At 39.1% G+C, this 24,312-nt stretch overlaps 1 protein-coding gene across 2 annotated transcripts in view; it reads right to left on the reverse strand.

Annotated features, from left to right (window-relative positions):
* Positions 1-508: 508 nt before the first annotated feature.
* The window catches only part of PALMD (palmdelphin), a 57,300-nt gene continuing 33,496 nt past the window's right edge, over positions 509-24,312 (reverse strand). The window contains exons 3-9 of one of the 2 annotated variants that reach the window (XM_026094250.2): positions 23,999-24,079; positions 18,019-18,149; positions 8,505-8,619; positions 7,562-7,595; positions 7,367-7,477; positions 5,560-6,660; positions 509-2,084 (exon numbers count right to left, since the gene is read on the reverse strand). In XM_026094250.2, coding sequence (XP_025950035.2) covers positions 2,041-2,084; positions 5,560-6,660; positions 7,367-7,477; positions 7,562-7,595; positions 8,505-8,619; positions 18,019-18,149; positions 23,999-24,079 — 1,617 coding nt within the window. In that variant the 3' untranslated portion in view covers positions 509-2,040. Of the gene's footprint in view, positions 2,085-5,559; positions 6,661-7,366; positions 7,478-7,561; positions 7,596-8,504; positions 8,620-14,126; positions 14,199-18,018; positions 18,151-23,998; positions 24,080-24,312 lie in introns of those variants that run through there. The other variant, XM_064515860.1, reaches the window with a different exon arrangement.

A 24,312-nucleotide genomic window follows, 5' to 3' on the forward strand; every position in this document is an offset into this window, starting at 1 on the left:
AATCCTCTTTGCTTTTGTGGCTTATAAGCATGGAGTTGATATTTTCAGAAGACTATCTAAAATAGTGCCAAGATCCCTCCCTCCCTCCCCTCAAGAGTTTGGTAGTATCTACTTAACAGTGCTCCTTGTGCTATGTACAGTTAGGGTTGCTTTTCTTTTTTGTTACTTCTTGTGTATCAGTAGTGAATTTCACCTGTCAGTTTAGTACACAGTCACTCTCTGCCTCTTTGCTATCTGCTTTGTTTTAAAATGCTTTGAATAATACTGTGTTGGCAGGAGCCTTTTTGCCCCTTTTTTTCCAGATCATCTAAGTTTGATTAACAGTATAGGTCTACCTTTGTCAAGAAGGAGATTTAAACAAACAAAAAAGGGTAAGGGTTGAAGGTAACTTGCTGCTGCTCTCCAAACCATCTAGTAACAGGATCAAAAAACAACATAACAGACAAAAGTAAAAAATAAAAAAAAAAGCCCTTTAAAAAAAGATACTGAAACACAGGAGAGACATGGAGACAGTGTAATATAGTTGCATTTATTTGTTCTTATCTATTATTCCACTCTCCAGGCAACCAACCATGACTGAAATTCTAAAATTTGAGATTATTACCTGAATCACTGTCCCATTTCAGACTGGGAGCCACCAACTCTTTAGAGGCTACAAGTCAGCTGATTGCTAGCATCATGCCTCAGTGGGAGGCAGTAGCTTCAGGTTCCTGCTTTGAAATGAGGAAGGCCAGCAAAAAAAAAGTTGTAGCTGATTTTTGCTAGTGTATAATATCTGAGTCAGCTATACTAGAATAATGCAAGCTGAGATGTATCTATTTAGTGTTTCACAACAGCCAAAGACCTAGCAAAATACCTTTATCACACTGATTTGAATATAAGGATATAGCGCTGTGAGGCATTTCCCCCCTCAAGAACTGGAGACTGGAATAATCTGCCTTGTGTGGTGTTTTCCAGGTGCAGCTGTACTGTCTGGCTGCTTAAAGGGCCCCAGCTGCTTCCTAATGTGTTGAGCTGACCTCTTCCGTGGTGGGAGCCTTGAGACTTTGCTGGAGAGCTGTGTCCAACAGTGGTAGCAACTCATGGCAGATCTTCTGCGGTTGCAGGGTGGGCCACAGGCAGCTCTATATTTCTGATGGGAGGCTCACACTACTTCTGGATCCCCTGGCCAACCAAAACCCATGTGCTCAGTAATATTTTTCTAGTGATGGACAAGTGCCTGCCTGTTTGGCAACCAGTTTCATGGGAAAGCGGGACCTTCGGTAGCAAGCAAGAGGTGAAGCCATGGTTGGGAGGTTAAGCTGTTTGCAGTACTGTGCACAGGATCTGTAAGGCTGTGGGTGGGGAGCATACCCCTGATGTGGGGAGGAGGGAAGGTCTTAGGATGGCTGTATTGTCATACATAAAATAGGGTGGCTGGACTGTAGTGCTCTAGAAGCATCTAAATACTTAAATGCAGACTTTTCTATTTTTGGTTTGTTTTTCTGTTACTTAAAAAGGAATGCTTTAAATTTTGGCCAACGTAGTATGCTTGGAAACCGGTCTCTTTATATTTACACTTCTTGCTTCTGTCTCACATGTCTAGTTTTTCATTAACTAATGTTTTTATTGGAAAAATGCTGGGACGGCATTTTCAATCAAAAGTCACTTAGATTGGTACACTTCAAAGTGAAAGAATGTCCTGGGAAGTTCTAATGGAGATCTGTGTTTATCTGCTTTGTTTATATAGTAACACTGTATTCCTTATTGTGGGGACAGGTATGCACATATCTTCATACTTGCATGTACACTGCATTTATGGTCTTGGGAAACTTCCCATTACCTTCAGCAAAATCCAAGATTTGATTTGCATGTATGTGGCAGTTGGTCAAATCTAAAAGTCTGTTAATGTTCATTGGTTTATGCAAAGGCAGAATAACCCAGATGCATAAAATAAAGGAGCAAAAAAAGCATTAAAGTTCAAAAAAGTATGTTGAAGAAACTCTTCTTAGTTTTATTCTGCTTTGAGTAATAAACTTTACTTCCATGTCATTATAGCTGTTAAATCACCTTTTTCCCCAGCTTTGCCATTCTCATCCTCAGAGCTGCAAAAAGAAAACAAACAAAAAAGTCCATTGAATTTTGTGACTAACTTTCTGGTGCTAAATCTCCTTATTTAGAATAATGAAGAATACACATACCTCCAGTGGTTAATCCAGCAGAATAAGCATTGTTTTAGTGTTACAGAAAGAAATCAGTAGAAGGCATTAGTTCTGGTAACTTTACAAAAGAGCAATATGTTAAGAATTTACTCCATTATCACTATTTGAAAATTAGCACAGCTCTTTTCTGCATTTCTTGGTTTTGTGTTACTACCACTAATGCATAGCAGACAGATGGTATTGTCCTTGACTGGATGATGACAGATTAAAAGGATGCATGAATAATTAAACAAAACTTTGTTTAAACGAAATTCTTAAGTGAGAGCTCTAACTGCTTAGAAGCCTTTTTCCTTTGTGTTAATATTCACAGAAAATTTTCCCCTTAGTGGTATATGTTGGAGTACGAGTCAGTCATATTCCTGATTTGAGTCTGACGGAGTAACTTAGTATGTGTGTTAATATTAGTAAGAGTGTGGTCTGAAACTGTGTGTAATGTAGGTTAGTTTGAAAATGACAGTGCAGGGCAGATGATTAAACACTAAGGTTATTTCTAGAACAGCAATATAATGCTATTGTTCAATATGCAAGACTCCCTCCCATGATGTTGATCTGAGAAAGCAACAAGAATAAGCTCTAGCACTCCAGCACTCTGACCTGTTTGAAGAGTCACTCAAAGTAACACAAGCTTCTTCCCTTCACCCTGCGTAGTTTTCTGCACTGAGAAACAGTGGGGTCAAGGCAGCTGCTTACTTGACTTATGCAGGTCAGAAATGTCGAATTGAAGTTATGTTTTGAATGCTGAAGTTTATTGCAAATTGTGGAAGCCTCTGAGAGTAACCTTGTATCATAGGACCGCTGATGTTAACCTTAGCTCTTACAAAGATTGTACTCCTTGCAGACCAAGGAATTTTGATGCATTAGGATCCTGGCTATGATTTGAGAGAGAAACCTGTCAGATACTCAGTTTAAAAACACATCACTGGACTATTGGTTATGTCTTGCTCTCTGCATTATGGAAGCAGTGTGGCATGCCACACTTTCTGTCTCTGTTAGAGTTTTATTGCACATTACTTTCTTCAGTACAAATGGAGCTTAGGCTATTGTGTTTTCCAAGGTTGCAGTACTTCAAGTGGTAAGGAAAAAATTATCTCATCTGGACTAGCTACCTGCCAAGAGCCTTGGACTTTCACTTTTCCCATGAGAGACTGTTCCATACTGTCAGGAGATTTTCCTGCCTATTCAGCTTCAATTTTCCTTTCTTCATTCATCCCACTATGTCTAACCTTTTGTTCCACCCTAAGTACTTTTCCCTTATGAGTATTGAATCTTCAAAACACTTGCAGACTAATTCATTTGACTGAAACTTAAAGAAAATCTATTAATATGTAACACTGGTGTCCTAATTATAGCATCATGTCATCCATTTCTCCATATGGTATCTCTGAAGGCATGCACTCCTTGACGTCTTGATTCCCCCACCAAACTCATAGGGAAGGGAAAATCACTCCCACACAAAAAGATGTAAATTGTGCAATTCTGTTGACTTCTGCATACAGATTGGCACCTGGGACATTTCCTCTGCCTCTCAGTTGTCCTTGGCCTTCATTAACTTCTACAGTAACTTGCTTTGGGAAAGTTGTGAGCCTTCAGAGCAAGATTGCTGCCTAAGGGACCTCCTCCCTGGTATGTCCTGTGCTTTCTTACTTCCCATTCTCTCTGAGAGCCCTTGGTGCCTGTTCTTCATACTCAAATGCTGCAGTTGCCTCCGAAAGCTCACATTTCTAGGAGGATTATTTTTCTACTGTATTGCTTGTTTTCTGTTGTATTGCTTTTTGCTTTAATAATGAATTATGAAGTATGAAAGATTATCATCTAACTCCTCTCTTTTCACGGGCATTGTTAGAGTGAACCTGCTGTGCTGAGGCTTCAGTGATTCATTTGGGGGGGGGGGAATTCCTTAAATAGCTTTTTGTCATGCATTGTTCTAGATATGAGGCTTTCCTGATTTTGTTTCCTTTTTAGAAGTAGCGGTAAGATTACAAGACTGCGTGGAGAAACTGAGTCATTTCCTGGCTTTTTCCACAGACCAGAATGTCCCAAGGATTGGTAATAAATAAATTGGGGTGGGGAGGAGAGAGGATTATGGCTTAGTTCCAGATTCAGCTGGGCACTTCAAGACATTCACTTGGAGGCAGTGCTGAACACTGGGGTGTATTTTTGGCTTCATCAAGACAATTGCTGAACTGCTACTGATATAATTGGGACCAGGATTTTTCTTAACTGGCTGTTTTCTCCTTGGTAGAGTACTGTGTAAGTAAATAGATAAGACCAAATACAAATTAATAGAACGGATTCTTAAATACCTTTACAGTTATCCCTCTTCTCTGAAAGCCAGCATTTGTTTTCCACTAACTTCAAAAGACAGAGGACCCAGACTGTTCAGAGATTGTCTGTTAGTGGGAGGGGAAGGAAGAATTTTCAGAAGCTTCTTTCAGGAGTCAAAAGTAAGCAAAGATTGGTATATGCTTAGCTAGTATCTCATGGTCTGCATGTGGCCACCAGAACAGTTCTGGTGGAACAGTTGAAGTGGAATGTGACTCCTGTCTGAAATCTGCTGCTCTGTAAATATGCGTAAATGCAAATTAACTGTATGTGTTGAAGTGCAATACAACTATAAAGATTTGTGTTTCTGTAAGACCTTGCTATTGTTTTTCCAACCTTTTATTATAAAACTTTGCAGTAAGAAACAGACATATTATTAAAAGACTAGAAAGAAATACTAAGAAATAAAAACAGATTATACTGGCTAACCACGGGTAAGGAGGAAAGCTGGTCATCATTCAGAAAATATAAAAACGTCTAAATCAGGTTAGCAAAAATGTTAAAACTTGCATGGACATTATCAAGGCAAGGTAGACAACATTGATTCCAGAAGAATGCAATGTAAAGCTGGTTATTAAAGTTTTTCTGATTTAAGGCGCAATTTGGATCATCTAGGAAGTAGTTGGAATATAGATAGGCACAAACTTAATAAGGAGACAGTGTTAAGAAGCAATGCTGTTAGCTACCTGGTAGTAAATTAAAACTATCCTCCTCATTGAGGTAGCATGAATGGAACTTTTAAGTGACATTTTAAAGAAAGCCACTGCTTTAATCTTTGAAGATTACTGAAATGGATTTTCTGAGTAGTTTCAAAATTTTGGTATGGTAACTAGTGCATTGCTAAAGGTGAAATACTTCAATAGCAGCAAAATGCAGTTGGCATTTGTTAACAAACAAGAGCAAAGAAATGCTTAGTAATTGCGTATTAGTCTGTGAAACAGTCCAAACAGCAAAGTGAAACAGTTGCTAGCAGATAGAGTACTATTAATTTGCTACATGAGTGAACAGCAGCGACATGATTTTCCTTCTCTGTTACCTGTTAATGAGGGATCTTCAGTACCATCTCCAGATACCTGGCTGTGAAGGCGAGTGTGGTGTATAGGTGAGCTTAAGCGTTCCTCTTGTTCTCGTAGGGAGATAGAATTTTTGTGGGGTGCTGTGTTCAGGTTCCCACCTAGCCTGCTCGCAGGGATTGTCTGTGGGACTTCTGTGGTTTTCTGCCTGTTCAGTGGCTGATAAACCTGACTATAGTGGCCTATGGGGTGATACGATGGTTTCTCAGATTTGCTGTCATCTTCATCGTCGTCATCGATCATGACTAGTTCTGCTCGGATAACCCCATCGTATCTTGACAACTTCTGGTCTGCTTCTGCATCTTCATCAACACGCTGATAACCCATGAAAATCATTGTAACTGGTTCTGAATCATCCACGTAACATGGTACAGCTTGGACAATGCGGTACTGAACATCTTCCTCATCTTCTTGAGGTGCAGGGGACACTTCATTAAGATGGCAGGAATTTAAAGACCTTGCCTCATGATGTTTTTCTCTTGTATTCTGGTAAGGTTTTAATTCCTCGTGTGCAGTGTTTCTTTTTTCATTATATATCATTCTGTTCTCAGGATTAGTGTGTACTTTCTTCTCTAATTGGGGAAGTACTGGAGAGGGTGATTTTGGTTGTGTTACCTTTGGGAGATCAAGACCATTTTCTTTATGTTGCTGCATAAAGGGTTCTACCTTGCTGAAGAACTCTGTCTGATGACTGCTAAGTCCATTCATATCTCTCTTTTGTTGGTCTTCCCGTTTTGGTCCAGGGACTAACTGATCTTTCTGAGGAGTAATTGGCCTGCAAAACTTGTTTGCAAACACAGGCTCATGATACTCTGTGGGAGACTTGGAGTTTTTTTCAGTTGCCTGCCTTAGAAGGTCCTCCACCTCCACCGGAGCAAGTTCATCCATGCCATTTTGTGCTGTGTTGCAATTCGAAGACACTGCATAGACTGACTTCCTGCCATCGTCATAGACTTTAATTCCTGTCTCTTTAAACTCATTGGAGGGAAGAGGTATTGTTGATAATACTGTGTTTTCTCCTGTCTTCATGTCTTTTTCAACTTTAATTTCCATGGCAAACAATGCTGTTGGAAGAAACAGGTACTTAAAAACTGGTAACGCAGCAGATGCAAAAAATAATTTGAGAGAATCCTGACAGTGAGAACGAATGTTAAAATGAATTATCAAACATGTTATATTGGGTTCTCATTTTGAATCCTCTATTCATACTGTCAAAATTTCAGGAAGTAGAAAGAAAATCAAAATATTTTGTTTAGAATCTACTTCTGCAAGAAAAATCAGCCATGTGGGAGCCAATTTTTGTTATGTGATTCTGACTGAGAAGTCCAGGTTTAAACTTGGCTTCAGGAGATACGCTGGGCAATAGCCGTTGAAAGAGCTCCACGTGCTGCAAGATTAGAGTTTTGGGCGCTTGGAGTAGGAGGCTTGGTAGCTGTTAGGAAATCACTGGACTAGATATTGTTGCCCAGTAGGTATAACTGCTGATAGAAAATGTACAATAGGATACGCAGGGAAGAACTACTTAGAGTTATGTTACAGGTACAGGAATGAAGTGCTGGAAGAAAGTGTCGATGTTGAAAACATTGTCAATGGTATGTTGCTTACACCAATGTCCTACCTTTCGATTTTGACAACACTAGTGATAAAAACAGTTTAAGTGAGAACAACTTTGTCCCATATCTGTAATCTTTGTCCTAAAAGCATATTAGCTTCAGTTTTTAAGCAGTTTTTGCAATTATTCATTCCTTTGGAGTTAGTAACAAACAGTACCTCTTCTCTTTTCTTCATCATCTGTTGCAGCATGTCCTGCCCTTTTTAGTGCAGAGGGTCTGAAATATTTTGGAAGGTCAGGTATGTTGGCATATATGTAGTCTGCTGTTTCTGAATAAATAAGATTCACAATTCCTTTAGTATGCTTTTACTAACTTGTACAAGAAACTTATTAGGATTTTTGACTAAACGTACCTTCTTCGACTCCTGCTTTTTCTGCTTTCACAGACTAGAAAAGAGAACCATACAACAATATAGATGGTTAGTCAGTTTTAAGATAATTTCTAGACAGTGTTTTGCTTTACCCAATAGTTTTAACTTTTTTGGTGGACATCACTTTACATTGAGGTACGGCTAGAGTGGAGACTTCTTAGAACATTTGGAGTGTGGCAAGTGGGAAAGTGGAACTTTCTTGTCTATTTTGGCAGTATGTCCTGTCTTTCCCTTTGTGATTTAGAGTCATTAGAAATTGTTAATGAGACAGGCTCACACTCTGGCCCGTGGTGGTTAACTTCAAAGACTTCCAAAGGCTCTACTTTGGCTCCCCAGTTTTGTTTCTCCTTCTTAAAGTGCATGTGCGTGTGTGCAAGAACAACTGGAGAACTGAAGTTGAGCTGCTTCATTATGTTTTTAAAAGAGAGCTTAAGATGATTCTCAAATGTCAAAATTACATTTTGACAAAGGGTAATGGCTAATAGTACCAAGGCATGTTTCCCTATAGTCTCTCTTAGGGAGTCAGGAGAAAGCATGATGCAGTTTAGCTGGACAGATAGCTTGAAGGAGTGCAAGTAAGTCAGTCTCTGTGCTCATTACTTGTATCTGTCTTCTGCTGAGATTCAAAGTTACTGATTGGTGACAACAGCAGTGCTATTTTTTCATGATGTACTATAGATAAGTAATGACATGAATCACCCTCCCCCCTGCAAACAAGAGTATGGAGACATTTAGGTACTTGAACAGTATGATTTCTTGTCTCTTGCATTTGAACTGTTGTCATTAGACAAAAGCTCATGAACACTCACAGGATCCAGCTAGTTCCTCTTCTGTTAAGTGTTAGTACTGAACACTGTAAGTATTCACATCGCTGTTATGATGAATGAGTAAGGAGTTCTTACTTCTGTAGTGGTTTGGCACTAACCTTTATTATGTCTTCTGTTGTTTTCTCAACTGACTTAAGTTTCTTTAAAATAGCTTCTTCATTAGCTGAGATTTTCATTTCCTCTTTTTCCAGAGTCTCAATTTCCTTCTCCAGTCTGCAATCACAATTCCCTTGATTTAATACCATGGACAATGTTGTAGATTCAATATATTTTGAGTACGGACATTAGCAGGGCTGATTCCATTCACCCTGACAAATGGAATTAGCTTATGACTGCAAATACCTCAGGAACAATTGTGAAATTGGACTTATGCTCAGTTTTTTAAAAGGCGCCTGCCACAGACTTCTTCTGAAACTATTTTGAAAACAGTGACTGAAATTAACTTCTTTTTCAAGAGGAAATGGACCTTAGGCCCCCACAGATTTCCTCATCAAATGGATTTTATTTTCTCATGCATTGTCTCAAGAAACATGATTGCCCCCATGTAATTATGATATAGGAAACTAATCTAGTCAGACACCAGGGTTATGACTTTATCTGCTTGTCTCTTTATTCTGTATGTGCAATTGTACTGTAGATCCAAAGTAGTGTATTCTTTGACTGTAAGAACATAAGAAGAAGGTTCTTGTAACTGGTAATATGTAAAGGGTTAGAGTATATCACCTCATGCACTATGCCATATGTATCCAAACTGAATTCAGGTGGACCACACATAGAGGAAAGTTCAACTCCACCTATGACTAGAAGCTGCAATTCCACAATAAGAGAAAATATGGACAAAAGTAGAGAGTGCTGATCTCTATCCATGGAATCAAATGGCAATTTCTGAGGAATAGAAATCATGTGCTGATGCATCAGGCTCTTGTTTGATGGAAGTACTTGCAAATAACTAAGAATTATTCTTTGTAGAACTAAAATAGATAAAACAGCATTTCTTTATTTTCATATTAAAAATTAGTTAATACATCTAGAAACCATAATAGTGATATGTTTTGTAGACTCTTCTTAAGTGATAACTGTAGTTACTGTGTGGCTTTTGAAAACTAAGCAACCTGCATAGCAGAAGATGCTAGAGACATTGAAGTTAGAAGCTTTGTTTTCCGGTTTACTTGTTTTGGACTGAGAACAAATACCTAAGATGATGGATGGGCTTTGTGATGGCATCTTTTCAGCTCTGTTATACAAAGGCAGTTCCCTAGATGGTTTTGCATCTGTGGATGTGGGTGCTGGGATTTCAGAATCCTTTATTTTGGTAAAAGGGATGTAACAGAGCCTGACTGCCAGCCTGAAACTTGATCCTTGCAGGGGAGGGGAGGAGAGGGGAAGTGACTGAAAAAGCAAGATATTGTCAAGACTGGGGTTTTTAGCATAGCATACCATGTCACTGATAGAATAGCCAAGAGGTTATGTAGCTACAGATTTAAAAACACTAGCTAGTTTTTAGGATTCCCCTTGATGTTGTGTGCTAGGGTTTTTACAGACATATGTGCCTCCTTTCTGTGTGTCCTTCCCAATTACTCATCGATACTTTGTATATTCGATTCTATGGGGAAAAGAAAATGCTGTAATCTTGTCTCTGAAAGTATTCACTTTCAGCAGAACAGCAGTGTTACAAGACGCACTGGTTCAATGCACTGAAGACAAGCAGCTTGGAAGGATTAACATTTGCAGTACTTGCTCAAGTAATATCCTCACAAATATTACCATTAAATTTGCAAGAGAAACTGGGTAGTTCAGATAGGCAGGATAAATGTCATGTCGGGTATTAATAACAGCCACTTTCTAAACCTGCATTTGGTTGAGATTTCCTGCACCAAGAAGCAATTTTTAAGGACTGATTTATCGTGAAAAGAGTTTGTACCTAGGTCTAACCAGTTATAACTTTGTTTTACAAAGACTAAAAATCTACATCCTGTAAATACTGCGTACACTGCATTTGGGTATTCCGTAAGACAGCAAGATGTTTTCTTGTCTGTGAAGGCTTCTGGCTGGTGGCTATTTTCTCTAAAAACCTCTATTATTATACAAAAGATAGATGAAACCCAGCAGTAAGAATTTCTTTGGGCTGTTGACTTACGCTTGAGGTTTGTACATCATTTAAAAGGCATCATAGCTCTCTTCCCCTTCTTGCCCTTTTCATTATATGTTAAAGCTATGAAGTTATATGTTTTGTTGCATGTTAAAGCAGAGCAAAATGTTTACAGCATCTTTTTCCTAATAAGTTTTATTTTCTTAGAACCAAAATGTCCGAAACACTTCTTGTTCGAAAGGTTCAGGATAAAATATCTAATATGTGTTTGTGAGAGAGGGAAAAAGTTGTGCCCAGTTAAAGCACACTTTGGAAGCGTGGATCTCGGTGAAATTCTTTTCTCAGTAAGGCAGTGACTTTAAGCAGGTGTCCTATATCCTATTTTTCTTTCTAGTCAATGCTGTTACATTCTGCATAAGTAAATACTCATTGGGTTTATAAATAGAAAATTGTCCTGTAGCCTAGCAGTTAGCAGATCACTTCCCGTGAAGGTTGTCTAGAATCAAATCTGGATTTAACTCTAAACTGTGACTTGAACTGAGGATCTCATGCAGGAGGTGAGTGCCATAGCTGCAGACTCCTCGTTCATCTCTCTTCTTGTGAACATTTTTGAAAGAACTTTTTTTAATTTAAGAGAAAAGAAAATTTCAAAACCTTTCAAATTTGAAGTATTTGAGTCCCTTTCTGAAAATGATGATTGTAGCCAACTGCAACTGGTATCTGTAATTGCTCAGTCAGAACAGAGTTATCGGTAAACCATCTGACCCGAAGTTACTAAAAAAATAAAAGGCCTACATTTCTCATATGCTAGAAGATGATGTGTTATGTTCTGACTTATTCTTCAGTATGTGATAAGGTGCATGATATCGCACTAAAGTCAACATTACTAATAGAAACCTGTCTTCTCTTTAAAGCAGTAGGCAGACCAGAATAGTTGAATGCAGGCTAGCAGGGGAACATTATTTATCTTGGTCTGTGTGCTGCCTGAAGAGCCTAAATAACACTGTCTGTTGCCCTAAAAAGAGCATAAATGTATAAAGTTACAATAGCATCATACTGTGTGGATTTTTAGCTGTTGGTGAGAATATCTTTTTTTTTTTTTTTTTTTTTTTTTGAAACATTTATCACAGGATTTATCACAGTCCTCAGAACTGAGTTATGAAGAAAAATGTATCCAGGATGAAAGTAAAAGCTTAAAAAAAAGAAAATTAAAAAGCAGTTGAGATTTTTGGCCTGCACTTTGCAAGGTGCCCTTAAAACGCTACTCAAAGGTATTGCTTACGGTGCTGAATTTAAGAGTTTGAGGGGGATGAATATTCTTAGAGGGCTATAAAAGAAACCAATGCAATGACCATATGCCCTATTTTTGCACTTCTTAGAGAATAGTATTTGTATAAAACCCAATACTTCAATATATTCCATGAGATTTGATTGCAATATTGTCATAATACAACAATTAATCATTAAAAGCTTATACAAGCATAATGAGCTAAAGAATCATTAACTTTTACTATGGGTTTATTTCAGTCTGGACTCTAAACACACCTAGACATGTAGATGGAAGAAGAGGAGGAGGACTCTGAAAAGGTACATAAAACCCAAATAACTCAGAGGGAAAAATCCCATATGGTTATCTCAGAAATCAAGAAGTGTATTATTTAAGTTTATGTATGCTTACACACCCATACTGACACCCACTTCATATGGTAGTTAAGAGGACTGATTCAGTGCTTAGTGTGGTTAGGCAAAAATTCTCATACCATGCAATGAGAATTGCATCTAGACTTTAAAAGTATTTCTTTTGCACTTGTACTTGCACATATACATAAGTAGCTGTTACGGTGCATTTGCAGAGAATATTGTGAATGTGCACCCTAGAATTTGTTGAAAGGAAACCTTTAGAAGATGCAATCTATATAGTTCAAAGAAATCAGAGTCCTTTCTACTTTGTACAGTTAAAAAGTTAGGCCAGAATATCCCTTCCTGGTGTGTTTAAATCTTCAGAAATTTGTAAATACCATGAATCAATATCATTATTATGAAGTGTTAGAGTCTGCATTTGTTTAGGAAGGGTCTAGCAGTTACACTAGCAATTACAATAAGAAGCTTCCTTTTGACAGTGGTGCTGTGTTGCACAGAGGAATGGAAGCATGACATAAGTACTGTGTTAAAACAATCTTCTGGGTATTTGTCCTTCTGTTTTTGAGTAGCATTCATTGTTGAGAAGGGACCATATGAAGCATGGAGGTGTGGATTAAAGAACAAGCCTTAGAAGCTGAGATTCTGAATTGGAGGTTGCCCTGCTGCAGTAGTAGCTGAATTAGGAAATTCACCAGTGCATTTCTGACTGCTTCTGCTCTGCTGAGGTTGGCACCACTGCCACCCCGGAAGAAAAATTGAGGTCGCTAAGGATGAAAAGCAGATCAAAGTCCCCTGGAGGACACCAGACTGAGGGGGAAAAGGCAGCCTAGCAAGTCCTCACATGTTTTGAGGTGAGTCAAATGCTTTAGCAGCTCTGCAGTCTGTCTAGTCTGAGCCTGCTTTCATGTGTTACACTGCAAACTAATTCAACAGTCCTTAGTAACATGATGTTGTTTGTGCACTTTTATGTTGTTCAGCAACTAATTCCATCAGGAATGAGTGCTATTTGCTGTAAAACTAAATGATAAAGTGATAGAGTACCTTATTCAGCTTGTACCCTGACCAAGAACATGCTGACTTGGCATGCTGTAACTTCTAACATGTAAACAGTGTGAACAGAACAGATACCGTGAATGCTATTCCTGTCTGTAACCACTGAGCTAGTTGTCTGCAAGGTGGTTCAGGCCAGTGTTAACTGTTTTATTATTGATACAAAGAATGGAACTCTCCTTTTTATCTTAAAACATCCCCCTCCCCCCAAACCCTCCAATCATAGCTGAATAACAGACCTATACAAGCTCTATTGGACACTCCAGCAAATGTTTCAAAACAGAGATCCCATTTAGGAGAGCAATGGAAAGGTCCATGCCACTATTTTAAATAATCTACCTACAGCTGCAGCTAAATGTTCTCTGAGTAGAAAGAAAAGACTGTTCTAAGGGCACTGCAAAAACCTTTTAAATGCTTTAGATATATTTTTATTTTTGTAAAATAAAATCCAAATTCTGTCCATTGGGTTGGACAGAATATATTTGATTATTCAACAGTAAAGTTTAGTAATTGAATGCACAGCAGAAAGAATTCTACTAAGCTTCTAAATAATACCTTACTGCCACTGCATGACAAGTTTATACATGATCAATATGTCAGTCTTTCCTTGTAAGGCAGGTCAAAGGTGTGACTGCACATATGTGTAGCTGAGCAAGCTTTTGCTAGCTTGGATACTATCAATGGCACAGCAGCACTGCACAGTGTCTTCACGGTGCTTTTGATTCTGTACTTCTTAGTGGACTCTGCTGTTCATGCTGAACTCTGCATTGCTCGGTTTCTGCATCTGTGCTGGCCGGCTTGAAATTGATCTAGATATGTCTAAGCAAGATATCATACCTGGAGTGCAGCGTGGATGTGTCTTTGGAGGCATTTGTTAAACAACTGTTGAACAGTGGCAGGAAGTATAACTTACAAGAAAAGATGCTTGATAAGAACAAACCTGCTCAAATTCCTAGCTCAGTGACCAGTTCCCACATGACTCCAGGTATGTTCTTCTGCCTCCGCTCCCCACCTGTAAAATAAAATGTCCTTGCCTTGCTCTTCTGTGTATCAAGAGGATAAAAACTGCTCAAGACTGTAAGTTGTGTAGATTGTGTGGTTATAAAAGTAAGCATCTTAATAATGAAAACACTTATTTTAATAGAATTTTATAAATCTCTAAACTGGCTCTAGAACTTCAGCAGTGAAGAAGTGAGTCCTCTCTACTGCAGGGTGGAATGTAATCAGGAGCATCTCTGCACTGATCCTCACTTTCAGAGTGCCGGTTTCTGTTTGCATATTCTCTGTTGTGGTTGATGACAGTCACTTGCATTTTTTATAATGCTAGTGGTGGGTATTGCCACTGATTCTGTTCTGTGTGCTCTTGCAAAACGCATTCACAACAAAAGGAATCAATGTATGCTACGCAGGTACAGCCTCATCGTAGCTGTGAGGTGGTTACCGTAAAAGTGAAGACAGCAAGTCTTTGTGTTGCACTTTCTTTGTCAACTAACGTCATTTTATAGTGACATGGTTTGTCTGACTTGTTTCACTCCAACTAAACTTGGGGTATTTTGGATGTATATCAAGAAGTAGGAATCACTTTAAGGAGGAAGCAATGTAGTGGAGCTTGCCAGGGGACGGTCACAGGCAAGAAAAGTTAGTTGGGCAATAAAGCTAGCTGGGTAACGCTATCAACAACAAACAGTTGTGAAAGTGCAGAGTTCACCATGAAAGAATCAGTTGCCATAAAAGGATAGTATATAAAAGGAACCATTCATAGGTTTTGTTAAGCAAGTGTAGTAAAATAAGTGGCCTTACATTCTGGGAAAAATCTTTTTAATAAGAGGATAATGGCAGACATCTATGATCAAGCATTCCTGCAGTTTTTCCACTGCAGTGCTCATGGTTGCAAGTAAAGTCATTTCACAATTTAAATTGCTGATTTATGGTCAGAATCTGAGTCATCTATATACACAAATAACATTATTTGTGCTTTTAGGTAATTGAAGCTGGAACTGTGTAGGAAAAGAATTCATAATACCTAATTTTTCCTAAATGCAGGCATACAAATAGAAACTAGTTTAAAACCAAAACAAATCTGGTATCCCTGCATCAGATGTACATGGGAAAAGACTTTCAAAATGGAATTCTAGCGAAGACTGAATGTTAATCAAGTCTGGCAAAAACTTCACTAGGAATGTAGCAGACACTTACTTCTGTAGCTCAGCTGGTACAGGCTCAGGGTATGTTAAATGTAGAGCTCGGGAACCTCAGCCCTGTCTGGTGTAAGGTGTGTGGTCTTGGTCATGTGATGCAGTACTACCTGTGCAGCCTTCCCTGTCATAGAGTATCTGCATCTAGTGCTTCTAACTATTACAAAAAGGAGATAGGCTGAGATGTTACTCCAGGATCCATGTTGTGATTTGTGTAGGCAAGCAGGAAGAAGTGATGGGTTTGGCACTTTTCATTATTTCTTCCTTAAAGCACAACTGCATTTAAAGAGCTTCCTCTAAATGCCTATCGACTCTTGGATTCAGTCTGGATTTAAAGCAGAAGGATTGTTCCATTGTGATGCTGATTTGCCTCCTTGGAATTACAGGAGGTTTTTAGGTTTGGAGGTTGGATTACTCTGATTTACTACTCGTAATTGTGATAAATTCTAGTCGCACTGAAGAAAAGTTTATATGGTTGTATTTGGAGAATTAAAACTTTCTCTGTGTGCTCAATTTTGGTCTCTCAGGAAATAGAAATTAAAGGCCACTGAACTGAGGAAAAAGGCAGGACAATAATTACAAGAACAATATCAAAAGACCCTACAACTGTCATTACAAGCCCACGATTCTGAGAGACATGGGAATAGCATCGCATATGGGACTTACCAACCCTACTAGAAACATCAGGAGGTCGCTACTAAGAATGGGGAGTCGCTTCCAAAGAGAACATCAAAACTATGATTTTAAAGATTTGCTGAAATCTCTGAACTAGTATCGTAGGAAGTCATTTAAGTTGTCCATTCCGAATCTTCCTAGTGATAGGACAGAAGGGGCTTGCTGCCAGGGTTGCTGTGAGACAGCTCAATTACAATGACTCAAGCACAGAGAGCCCTTAAGGTACGTTATCAGGTGACAGACTGGATTTAGATGCTGGAGATACAGAACCTTTTCTGCTAAGGTATTTCAGTGTTTCCCAGGCAGTTAATCTGTCAGGAGTTTAGTAGCACTTCTTTTAATGGCACAAACACTTGTGAACCTGCACTATAAGAGCATTGCCTGTTCTTTACTAGGGAATTGCTGAATGTCCAAAACAATGTCAGTGTTAGTTATGTCAGAAGAACGATACCATTCCTTCCCCAACACACCCATATGCCAAATCCTGTTCTTGACTTGGTTCTGAGGCTTAAAAAAACCTTTTTTTAAGGTCTTCCATCACTGAATTTAATAGGGCATAAAGGGAAATATAGCTAGACCTTAGCTCATATTCAAAGTCAATGGGTCTTTGAAAACCTAGTCTATCCTTCAGCTCAGAGAAAAGCTGGAATTTTTGTGGGCTAGTGGGGAGCTACCTACTCTGTACAACTTCAGGCTTGCTCCTGAGCCAGCCCTTCTCCACCTGGCTCCTTTTTCTGGAGAGCACACTGTCACGGAGATCCCTCTGGTATGTCTTCATAATCACAACCTGCTGGGATGTTTTTAGGGCACACTGTCTACCTCCTACCACTGCAACAAAGAAATCCACAGAGGTGCTTGAAAAGCTGTTCTGCTGAGAAAAGTGCTTTCAAGCAAGAAGTCTGCATAATTATAGGACCAACTAGCACTAGGCTGCTGCCTGTCAGCTGAGAGAATTCTCATTTATGTCAGAGAGATGGAGTAAGGAGGTAAGTGGGAGGGAAATAACCAGAGGAGATAATCTTGGTGGAAACTTTGCCAAAAGAGTGTGTGTAGGAGGACAGCGGAGGAAGAGGGGACTATGGAGGAAGTTGCTATTAAATATAAATAGAAAAAAAAGCCTCAAAAAAGGATGATGAAACTTTTGTGAACCTAAAGAAATAGGAGCATTTCAGCTTTGCTGTGTATGTTAATGCAAAGTACCAGTATGCCTGGACCTAGGGGAGGAGCTGATTGTGTACAGAACTGTAGAGTATTGAGCAAAGGCCAGCTGTGCTAATAAGCACTTAGAAGCATGCCTATAGTTTAGAGAGAGAGAGAGAAAAAAAAAGCCATACGTAGACTGCCTGTGCAGTTCAAAGTTAGCCCTGTGTGGTGGAGAGGCACTCACCAATGATACCTGAAGAAATACCTTTTAACAAAAAGGCGCAAGAAGGCCTTTGTATGACAGGGTGCTAGGAAGAAGTTTAGGACACAACAGTGTGGAAGATGAGTAAGAATAAGGCAAGTACTACTACTTGGACTAGACAGCTTGTAATGCTCAGAAATGCTGTATTATAGTAAAAGTCAGTTTTTAAAGGCTGTGCAGGATCTAGTGAAATTAAAGAACCTTTAAAACAGTGCACTGTTATTCCAAAATTCTGATTCAACAATCACTGTCCTGGAACAAAACCCGTTCATTGCTGCTTACATATATTGAGTATAGCATGAAAGGTGTATCTGGAATCGGGAAGACAAATACTCCTTGAAATACTATTCAGTTTTACAAAACTCACAATATTGAAGCTAGTGTAGTGTATTCATTGGTTCTAGCTGTCCAGAAATACAGTGAAGATTGCTTTACTCTCTGTATTAACCTGCATATGTTTAGCCCTCACTGACATTTTGATCTTTTACAAAGTAGGGCGAGAGTTTTAAGAAAGTACCATTCTAACCCAGACAGAAGGCAGAGGTGTACAACCCTACCTGAGAATGTCTTGTTCCAGCTCATGAGTCTGTTGCTGGTCCTCCCGATTCTGCTTTTGCATTTCTTCTTGCTCTTTCGGAGTGAGAGAACTAAGGCCATCCAAGAGCCATTTTTCTCGCAAGGCCTTTTTCTGATGGAAAGATACAGACAAGTGTACTTTAAAAGTTAGGCTAGTCAGTAATTTTCTGTCTTTGGATGCTGTAGGCCTGATGCATGTTTTTGGGCTGTACCTAGCACATGGAAACTTGGCAGGGGCCAGTGCCCTGAAAGAGAAATACTAAAAATTATTTGTGTTTTGGGATTCACTAAAGAACAAAGTTATTAAGAACAGTACTCTGTTTTCAGTCCACCGAACAGCTAGGTGGAGGACACATCAGTTGCTACCTGTAGTTGATTTAATATTTCAAAGAGGAGACAGCATTGTGGTTGCCCTGAGTAAAGCAGGGCAAAGCATGAGTAAATGTTGAGTAAAGTCAAAGCATGCATATATTTTTACAGGCTTGTGCAAAAGGCTCCAATCAGAAGTGCTATGGTCTTATTTCAATCGCCCCACCCCAATTTCTTAGGTCATGGGATTACATTAACGCTGGGAGAGAGGAATAAAAGGTGAGAAGTTTCTTTCCACTATTCCTTGTAAATAAGGTCTTGGAAAAGGGGAGGGATCTCTAGAGAGTTAGTCATACAATTCTGTCCTGAGTTTGCGAGGAGCTTTAAATGCAAACTCACCACAGTAATTACTCATCTGGTGAGGGAGTGTGGGGCAAGAGTGGGACTGCAAACATGGAGCTGGAGATGCTGTTGTCTGGTTGATGTTTCAGCAGACCTGCTGCATGTTTTGAACTGCTACTGTAGGAGTAATACAGCTGTTGCATACTTACATCCTGACTAGTCCAATACCTGAAGAATTCCTTGTGTACAGTATCGGTTTATAAATGGATATCTTGCATATATACAGATAGGTGGATTTCTAAAAACTTGGCCCTGCACACTGATTGCTTCCTACAGCTGCTCTAGAAGGTGAACAGCAACATCTGGAAGTCATCAGAGTTCTCTAAAATATTCATGAAAGAGAAATTCATATTTGCAGGTTGGAGGTGGTAAGCCATGCAAACCTTCTTGCCTTTTTTACCTCTCCTCAGGCCAGCTGAGTGATACACACCCAGTGCTTGCTTAGGGAAGAAGTGGGAGTCTTGGCACCTTAGTAGAAATTTTATTAAGGGCGGGGGGTGGGGGGAAGCATGCATGTAAGGGTGTGTGTGTTAGCCATAAAATTTCCATTTATAATGTAGATTCCATGAGCTGACTGAATTCCATGTAAGGTTTATTTATATTTTCCTGTGTAGCTCTGATTAATTGTATGATGTGGATGAACATTAAGTTGGATTTTCACTACTACTACTTTGAGGCAGAGTTGTGCCCAGCAGAGGTGAGAAAGGGCTGCACTGACCTCAGTGCTGCTTGGAGCAGCTGTCCTTGCCTGCATCTTGCTCACAGTCTTTGAAAATGTTTCTTACTACCGTTTTCTGGTCGCTCTGCGCTTGCACGTGAGGGACAACTGATGGCAAGGATGTATCTGGGACCTGACTGCAGTTAAATATGTATTACCAACTTCTTTGTTATGTGATATACTTTATTGATCCACACCTGACTCACCTAAGATAGAAACTGTGGGTAAAGCAGGCTTGTTAGGCATTCTCTGCTATTTCTGTGGTAGTATTTTTCTGCAGAACATAGAGCAGTATTTACAGTCTCCTTAGCCCTGCAGGATGGTATTCTCTCTCATAAAACTGTGGATCCTAGGAAATCTGCAGGAAATAAGGACTGCTCAAGACTGAAGCCCTGAGCCTTGACCCTGGCTTTGTATCATTTGGCAGCCCCTTCCAACTTCATGGCAGTTGTTCTAGAAAGTCTTCAATGAAATGCATGCAGATGTTTAAATGGGATGGTTTCACCTGATCTAGTAGATGCATGTAGTTTGGTGTTAGCACAACTCTTACTGACCACAGAATACAGTTTTCCCTAGTCAGAGGGAACACAGTTGTTAATTACCTCTGAAACAAGTGTTTAAAACTTAAATTTTAGGCAGGACTTTAGAAAAGTGATATTTTAATCCTACTTGGCACTGAATTAGTCTAGCCCTGCTGTTTCCAAAAATAAACCTATAATTCCTTATATGACAATTACAGAAGGGCTGTCACTGTAGACTTGGATACTGATAACACCCATTGGAGTCAACAGAGGCTTTGTGTATCTATAGGGTTAGACCCAAGAAAACAAACTCCTTAAACGTAGGCCTAACACAATAGGGCTATTTTTGCCTCTTCCTAGAATAGTTTGTTGGTGCTCACAACTAAATGCCGTGTAACCTCATTAATTTTTTTTAGCCACTTTTGAAAAAATGACACACAGCATAATTTGGAAAGTGTTTGAACAATGGATGATTTCTAGCTGTTTGTCAGAGAAGACTGCTCCAGGGAGGCATCGGCACAGGCCAGTGCAGAACAGCTGCTTTGGGGCTGTCAGATTGTTTCTGCAATCTAGCATTTCCTTCCTTCATAAAATGTCTCTGGCCCAATACTAGGTTGTGTGTGTTGTACCCTACATAGTAGCTTTGGTATGAAAACACTTTCACATTAGCCTTGGTACGTTGTATAGGAAAAGGGATCCATGTACACCATGATGTGATAAGACCCTTGGAATAGCCTGAATGCTGGAAAGTGATCTCTTGCCCTTGTGGTTTGTGGACACACCATGAGTACTGGGACAATACTCTGCAGTTCTGTGAGTTATGTCCTACAGATGCTTTAGGAACGTACAACTCCACTGTAATCCTTAACAAGGCCAGACTGACGCAGAAAGATTCAGCTTCCTCTGGAAGGCACAGGGGTTTGAGTTTGCAGATTTTGCTTTCCCCAGATGTATGAAAGTTCACCTTACAGCATGTTGGGAGAAGCATAAATTGTTTTCACAGAAAACCAGGAGGTAGCTCAATACTGTTAACTCCTGGAAAAAGGCAGTGAGTGACCAGCATCTGCAAGATGGCACTATTGGAGTTCAAGCATGTTAAAAGCCCACAACCTAGCAAGCTAGGCTGAAAAAGCTATTGGAAAATTCACTCACCACAGTGCTGACCATGCTGTTTCAAGTATCTCTGTCTGGTCCTTTCCATTTTGTTCTTGATGAGAAGAATTCCAGGTGGGAGGTGAAATTAGTTGCCTGTACATCTAGAATTACTCTAAGATGAAATTTCCCATGTATGCTCAACTAGCAGCTGCCATTAGGCCTTATAGGTTCATGAAGCCCCAGTCTCACAGATGCTGTATCTGTTTGTGTTTCCCTCTACTACACAAGGTAGAGGGGAGCATGTAGGGAATAAATATTCCTCCTTCATTATGGTTCTACTAGATAACAAAATTTAGTTATGGCACCTCATCTGTCTCTTTCTAAAGTAGTTAGTTGGGGGAACAGCGAAGTCTTTGGGAAACCAGAGAGACCAATTTACAAAAAGGAAACTTAAAAAAGCCCACGTTTTATAAAGCTCTTACAAAGCGCTGCAAGTAGGAATGATAGGATAAAACTAGGAAAGTGATACTGATATCCAGCTAACAGGAACATCTTTATGACAGTGAGACTTACTAACCTTCTGTAGTTTTCCAAGGGATGGGCAAGAGTTGCACCGACTAGGTCATTGAGATTTCACCATACTCAACTGATAGTAGGAAAAACAAAGTCCAAATAAATGACCAAAATCAGCCTGACTTGCTAGGGAAATGAGCCCACAGTAAAACTTACAGAGGCGCCTAAAGATTATTTTAGAGCATTTTTTTTTGCACTAGATTATTGTGTTGTTTGACTCCATTGAAATACCTGAGTTAGTCTGAAGCATAAGTGAAGAATTTGGCTTCTAGGAGATGCAGCAGAGGATGTTCATACAATAAATGTTAGGTGCCTATTTTAACACTTGATTGGGAGAGGTACATCTCTACTTCTGCTGCTCCAAATGGCTAATGATGCATATGACTGATTTTTAAAAACTTTTCTCAATGATTTCTCATAGAACATACATAGAAGACTATGTTCAATGTATATACATATTCAGTCGAATGCATCTATCCTCTTTGAAAGGAAATGTTTATGTGAGATACTACATTTTTTTCCTTAAAAAAAAAAAAAAAAAAATCCTTGATCACAAAAACCCTAGCTGCAATAGGCTTTTGTTGCCACAGGATGAGACAGCAGGTACCTGTCATCTGTGGCTGTGGATCGCACTATGTACCTTTACAGTGTGGTGTATGCATTTAGTACCTGGTTTCATGTAACAAAAACCTGTTCTTTTGGAAAAACTAACCTACAGTTAACTGTAAAACGTAGGAGTTTGTGGATGCATGTGTTTATGAGGGGAGAAGATTCCTCCTTGCTAAGCTTGGTATTTGAATAATATTTCTCCAGGAGTGCTTTAGCCTCTCAAATTCTATAAAACACATTAATTTCTGTCATAATAGCTGTTGTGTTTGTTTGGGGGGGGGAGGAATAGAGGGATGTTAGGTGTTTGTTTTTGTTTTTTTAACTTAAAGTAAATATCTGGTTGACGTTTAACTCTGATACCTATTAATGTTAGTGGAAAGCATGTACTAAACCTGTAAGGAAGCAGCTGTACCTCTCTCTCTATACACAACAGTAGTGAGGATTAGCTAGTATGTCTATAGCAGATCAGTTTATCCTTCTTAAAGGGACAAAAGAGTCTTTCTGAATTAATTGACAGGGAAACTTGAAACAAATTGCAGTACTCCTGGTAGGCATGTACTAAGATGGGGGAGGAATGTTGTATGCTTGCTGTTCATTAGCTGCAGGACTTGAAAAAGATATTCATTTTTCTTCTAAGCAAGACACTGCACAACTGGTCAAGCATATCCTTGTGGTCATCACCTTGCAACAAAACCCTAAGCATGGGTGACTTTGGCATTAGGCTTGCCTCTCCCAGGGTACTAGTGTATCAACTTCTCATTTTTCAGCCTGACACAAAACAGAGGGTGCCTGAAACCGAGGAACAGGGGTCTATTTTGAAGAGGAGTTGTTTTAAAATGCAGGTCTCCCATATTTGCTCAAGGAGATAAGCCATATCCCTTTTTTGAAAAATCTTTGTTGACTCACATAGTGAAGAGTATGCAAAATGCCAAATTCTGCAGATTTCTAGAAGGAAGGATTTTGTTTCGTCTGCTTGAATGACATGTAATGCCAAATTGACAGAGGCAAATGTGAAGAATGGTGTGGGGGAGAAATCTTTGCAGTTTTTCAATCAAGTGATTGCAGAGACGGGTCACTTGGTTCCTCGGTAAATTGGATTTTGTAATTGTGAGTTTACCAAATTTCATTTCAGGGGAATATTTGCAGCAGTCTTGCCTTTATTTTTATTTTTTAAATATATGAGGAAACAACCCTGTTTCACCAAAGAGACCTATTAAGTAAGCTGATAAGATGCTTCAGCCAAATAAGAAAAGGCTGCTGTTAGAATTTTTTTTTCACAAGAAGGTGCAATTGTACCTCAAGTTTGTGCTATGTATTGTAGCAAGCAAAGTTGCTGTGGTGTAATTAGAGTGAACACACCCAGTCTGAAATGTGAGCCTTAATTTTCTGTTGAGTTATTCCTGGTTATGATCTCATTTTATGCCATGGAACTGATCAAATCACATTAGCTCCTGAGTGTCAATTTTTTTTTTAAAGTATGATGCTTATTAAAGTCAAATGGAGTCCTGGTAAGACTCCAAAAAGCTGTGAAAATTTCACAGTAAAAGCATGGCTTAAACCCAGGAAGATTTGCCAGTTTTATTACTCTCACTTAATGTTCATAAACTTGAAGAAAATCTAACCAACTATTGTTAGCTGGATGTTGCTGCTGTTTGAGAGAAATCCAAAACCTTTATTCATATGGAACAACTTGAGGCTATTTTTAGTTATATAAATCCAATATACTTCACTTACTTTTAAATGCTGATGTTTCAGTTTTTCCTCCTCTATTTTCAGACGTTTCTGTGCAATTTCTTCTTGCAGTTTTCTTTTGTCCTACAAATTAAAAGAGAACAACAAAACTTAGTTTAAAGAAATTACCAGGTGCTAAAAAATTGTCTGCATGTAGTTCAGCAGGGCAAAGTCAATCCATGCAAATAAAGCTGTATTTTAAAGTTGAGATGGCACTCAGGTGGTACCTAATTCTCAGCAGCCACAGCTCATGAGTCTTGTTCAGGTATGCTTTCCAGTGCTCTTCTGCCAAAGTCTGCTTAAACATGTTAATGACC

Source organism: Dromaius novaehollandiae, chromosome 8 (assembly GCF_036370855.1).
Source record: "Dromaius novaehollandiae isolate bDroNov1 chromosome 8, bDroNov1.hap1, whole genome shotgun sequence".
NCBI lineage: Eukaryota > Metazoa > Chordata > Aves > Casuariiformes > Dromaiidae > Dromaius > Dromaius novaehollandiae.